Source organism: Adiantum capillus-veneris, chromosome 4, assembly GCF_014529385.1.
Source record: "Adiantum capillus-veneris isolate H3 chromosome 4, ASM1452938v2, whole genome shotgun sequence".
Classification (NCBI taxonomy): Eukaryota; Viridiplantae; Streptophyta; class Polypodiopsida; order Polypodiales; family Pteridaceae; genus Adiantum; species Adiantum capillus-veneris.
Genome location: NC_140934.1, coordinates 113,118,404 through 113,123,560, shown reverse-complemented (window position 1 = coordinate 113,123,560; position 5,157 = coordinate 113,118,404). Strand labels below are relative to the sequence as shown.

Sequence of the window (5,157 nt, the reverse complement as noted above, 5' to 3'; positions counted from 1 at the left end):
GCCAAAAACACTATGTTCATATACATTGAGAAAAGAATGCACGGAACTTTTTTCCAATGCATCATCTGTAGAGCCAGATCCTTTCCGCAACCGCTTCACTCCAAGAAGTATGAGAAATGGAGGTTTCAAATCTGCAACCTTTTTCCCATATCCACATGTACACACTCATCATTAGAATAACAAGCAACAGCTCACAATAGAAATACTCAGCTCACCTTGCAAGATTAATCTCCCTCATGTGAGCAAGCTGAGCTGCTTATTTTGGAAGACCCCATTTACAAACCAAAGATACATAATCCCACCGTATGATCGGCTAGGAAAGGCTGTACAAAAGCAGAGCAACTGTAAAAGACAGGCATGAATATTGGCGGGACAACTTGTTCACCAGTCTGTGCCGATTGAGAGCTAATGACGCATCCAACGCTGATGCTTACAAGATAATAAGATTGTACTTTCTCCAGCCTAAATAGAGGAAGAAGAATTTCTATGGCAGAGTGGGCATGGGCATGCTTTATATCTTATCTAATTTATCAGCCCTGACAACAGGGTTAGCCTTTCTGATAGAGTTCTGGGCAGCAGCTTTATAATCAAAGGTGCAGTCATGTTTGTCGTTGTAGCGGTGGAGAGAACAAAAGAGGCCACCACAGCGGCACTTGAATCCAGTTAGCCCAACACGCTTGTTGCATGTCAAGCATCTGTTAGGCTTCTGGGAGGGCTGCTCCGCAAGTGATTTGGCACCCTCAGAGGAGGTAGCTCCTGCCTCGCTTATTGCACCTTTGCTTGAAGCTGTCTCCACTGAAATCTCCGCTTGTTGATGCGGCTCATTCTCCAATAATGGGTGTGCATGAACCGCTGACATTGCGGCCGCTACTTCTGCTACTTTAGCCTGCTTCAGAAGCACATCTCGGTAGCACTGAGAGCAAAGATTCAGGGTAGTTGAACTCCCAAAAAACCCACAATTGTTTGAGCACAGCATGGGAAATTCCGACGGTGGCTGGCAGCCTGTCTCATCAGCATCCACCTTGCAGCTTTCTTGTGCCATTCTGATAAGGATCTGAAAACACACAACCACGTCCATAAAACCTTTAAGCATTACGCATTACTTTGCATGCACACTATAATAGACACTGCAAGATAGACTACAAAATAATAAGCAGTTCCAGGTTCATATTGGATGAAAACAACACAGATCCTATCCTCTCAAAAGCAAAGGATGAAAGTCCACCACAAACAACAATCTGTTTATGAAATCATGCAGTAGTTCCCTTTCTTGCATGTGTGTCTGAAAAATGACCACACAATTTTACATGCATGAGATGGACATGGTGTCACCGATGAAGCTCTCTCACGCTTTGTCCCTTTGGCAAAGACATAACAAACTGCTTCACAACCATTCCCATTCAAACGTTCTCCAACATCCACCTTTAAAAAGAAAATCCTGCTCATTATACTGGGAAAATTGCAGCCAAAGCATCAAGTAGCAAGTTTTGCACTGCATTCAGAATTCTGCATTGGCGGGGAGCCGGGCAGCCTTGTAAAAGGCCTAACAGAACTCATGACTATCCACTTCATGCAACACCTATTTCAATATTTCTGAATTGTTTCCAACAGATTACCTACAACTTCTAGAAGCGAACATTAGGCTTCTGCAAATCAAATACAAAACATAGGTTCGTCTCCCTAGGATACGTCACCAGGGAACAATCTAGCTGAGCCTCAATAACATGTAAGGCACTAACCAATGCACAGAGATCTGTGCAGATAGTTTTACGAGGAAAGGCACACTTGCTGTCCAGAAACGGGCTCGATGAGTAGTCTCATGGCATGCCACACTCATGCCTCTTCAATCTTCCCATGGAGGCAGAAAAAGCAAGAAGAATAGGTTCCCGCTGTCACCTCTGCATGGATCTCTAAGGCCTTCCTGAGGAGAATAACGCTGGGAGATTCGGCCATGGAAGCTTCAAAAGCTCTCCTTGACATAAATCTGTCGAACTGTGCCTCTTCTTTCTTGCAGATCACATAAAATTGGCCCTCGAGCAGGCAAAGGTAGATGTAAGCTTTGAAAGGAAAGATCGAAACAGAGAACTTGAGTGGGGAGGAGAGCGTACCTGAGAGAGAGAGAGGGAGTCCTCGGAAGCTGCGCTGCTATGGCGTGGCGGTAGGTCCTGTCTTCCTCGAAGCCATAAATGCCACCACCGTTTGTTGTTTGTCCCCGAGGGTTCGGTAAAGATTTATAAGTCGACTATTGCTAACTCAAAAGCTAAAATAAACCTCGCTTTTGGTTGTGAGCTAGCATACCATGCCTATACATACTGGTAGCGTTGGTATTATATTCGTTTCATTGTGAGATTCCTCTAGATACCATTGCCCAAGGGCTTCGATTCTTCTAGATACCATTGCCCCAGGCCTTCGAATTCAGAACTCTCTCTTTCTCTCTCTCTCTACAAAAGGGTTACTCAAGATTCGAATATGCACGACCTGCAGAATAATCACTCGCAAGGGACTTTGCTAGCCAATCCGCCACTCCAGTTTCGTTGCTACGAAGCGTCGCACACACATAGAAAAACGTACTAAATGCCGTCTGTGCCTCCACAGCAGCCAGGCCGTTTGTTGTCGACTCCCTTGCCTCGCTTGCGCCCTCTGCAGGCTCGTCTGTCGCTCACAGCTCTGCCTCGATTGCGGCCTCACAACCCTGCCTCGTGTGTCAATCGTCCGCTGCATTGCTTGGCATCAATTGAGATTCCTCTTTTTTACGGAATTAACGCCAGATGGTACCCTCTACTATCACCTCGCTTTTGGTTAAGAGCTATTGTTGGGAGGAAAGAAACGTCAAAGATCTTCTATAGACTTCTCATGCCAAATCAGGACAATTAACATCCATGAAGATCATCTATATCTTGAAAATAAAAAACAAGGGTTCAACACATCTACCAACTTACCTATTTAGGGATTGTTATAACAATAACTTTGTTATGATGAGTCTTGAGGAGGTGGAACAAACCAAATACCAAGGATACTCCATAAGAGATTGGATATTGGGCCAAGGACCAGAAACTATTCCCAAAGAGGAACTCCGCAAGAGATCTTTTGGGAATAATGCCGTCTGCGCCCCCACAGCAGCCAGGCCGTTTGCTGTCGACTCCCTTGCCTCGCTTGCGCCCTCTGCAGGCTCGTCTGTCGCTCACAGCTCTACCTCGATTGCGGCCTCACAACCCTGTCTCATGTGTCAATCGTCCGCTGCATTGCTTGGCATCAATTGAGATTCCGTTTTTTTACGGAATTAACGCCAGCTGGTACCCTCTACTATCACCTCGCTTTTGGTTAAGAGCTATTGTTGGGAGGAAAGAAACGTCAAAGATCTTCTATGGACTTCTCATGCCAAATCAGGACAATTAACATCCATGAAGATCGTCTATATCTTGAAAATAAAAAACAAGGGTTCAACAGATCTACCAACTTACCTATTTAGGGATTGTTATAACAATAACTTTGTTATGATGAGTCTTGAGGAGGTGGAACAAACCAAATACCAAGGATACTCCATAAGAGATTGGATATTGGGCCAAGGACCAGAAACTATTCCCAAAGAGGAACTCCGCAAGAGATCTTTTGGGAGTAATGTTAAAAAACCCAAACCTACCTCATCACGAAGAAAACCCGGTGACACTAAAGCCAGTCCAGGGCTACATGAGTCACTATTTCCAACAGACTGGTTTGAAGGACTCAGGACAAGACCAACTGTCAGGAGACCTGGAGTTGAACCAAATGATGTGTCAAACCAGTTGATTTTCAAAAATGGGTCAGAAAATATAGTGGATCTAAGGATCCATATGACCACTTAGCAAGCTTTAAGCAAGTGCTAAGAGAAAATGCATATTTGATTCCTACACTCAATTTGAGGGATTTGGAATGACATTAGAAGGAAAAGCACTGACATGGTTCCAAAACATTCCACCAAGGTCAATCATGGATTTAAATACATTAGCTCAAGGATTTGTAGATGCATGTTCCAAAACGGGGATCAAACATAATACGGTAGCTCAAATCTATAGCTTCAAATAGAAACAAGGCGAGTCTATTAGGGATTGTGAAACTAGAATGAAGCAATACATTGCAAGATGCCCAAAACTAGAAATACCTACAGAAGAAAGATTCGTATCATTGTTTCTAGGGGGTCTGCTAAACAAAGAACTTCATGTTATATTGTATAGCAAGAAACATATGACCCTAGAAGAGTGTGTATCGGAAGCCATTGACTTGGGAGACAATTGTGATATTTTCAATTAAGAAGATGTCCCTAAGGATAATCAAAGCAAGAAAACAATATCCACCAAACAAACACAAGTGGGAACGGCTGGTGTAGCACCGCTTATAGCCATAGAAGACATGCTCAAAAGGATGAATGAAATGATGAATAACATGCAAAAAGCACCTATGAGGGGACCAGGGCAAGGGATACCTCAAGAGGGACAACCAATTAGGTCGCAAAATGGTGTGCAATCGAGGGTAAATGGACCAACCATGAGACCAATGAGTGCTATTACCAACCAAAGTATGATTGAAATGTTCAATATGTGCCTATGAGGCCACAAGGACAACCCATGCACAGATATCAACCTAATATGACCCCAGCTCAAAGACCACCAATGGGTATGGAAAGACCTCAACCCATTTTGGGTCAACAACCTCCATATCCTGGACATAATGCACTGTCTATAAAGTACATGCATTCAGAGGGGATCATAGATGAACAAGCACTAGTGCTTGTTACATCCTATGTTGAGCCTAGTCCATCTACAATAATGGTAGAAGAAGAGTAGTATAATTCACATCCACCTCCAATGGAAGAACCTGTGACTTATGCTACACCAGAGTTTGCACCGATGTACTATGTAGCTAATCAAGGTGTTAGACCCCCTATGATGATAAGCCCATGATTAAGCCAAGGACTGGAAACTACCTAACTGTGGTGCAGATGATCACTGGAAAGATGAATGCCTAGAGCCAAACAAGAACATTAAGCCAGTGAAGCTTTTTGTATACAATGTTGCAAAAAGGGAGGACACTTCCTTGAAGATTGTCAAAAAAATCCTTTAAACAAGTGTAAAGTAGTAGTGAACGTAGTCCAAGTGATACATAGTAGCTCATCGGAGAGTG

General features: G+C 43.6%; 1 protein-coding gene across 4 annotated transcripts; it reads right to left on the bottom strand.

Annotated features, from left to right (window-relative positions):
- Positions 1-239: 239 nt before the first annotated feature.
- Positions 240-2,267, bottom strand: LOC147459821 (zinc finger A20 and AN1 domain-containing stress-associated protein 2-like). 4 transcript variants are annotated; one of them, XM_086511023.1, is made up of 3 exons: positions 2,109-2,246; positions 1,897-2,007; positions 240-1,054 (listed from the first exon to the last, which is right to left on the bottom strand). In XM_086511023.1, the coding sequence occupies exons 2-3, from the start codon at positions 1,978-1,980 to the stop codon at positions 512-514; spliced, it is 627 nt and encodes a 208-aa protein (XP_086367149.1). In that variant the 5' UTR covers positions 1,981-2,007; positions 2,109-2,246; the 3' UTR covers positions 240-511. The 4 variants fall into 4 exon arrangements, with proteins under 4 accessions (XP_086367149.1, XP_086367150.1, XP_086367148.1 ...); XM_086511024.1 differs by lacking the exon at positions 1,897-2,007 and having other exon boundaries at positions 2,109-2,267; XM_086511022.1 differs by lacking the exon at positions 2,109-2,246 and having other exon boundaries at positions 1,897-2,100.
- Between the last annotated feature and the right edge of the window lie 2,890 nt (positions 2,268-5,157).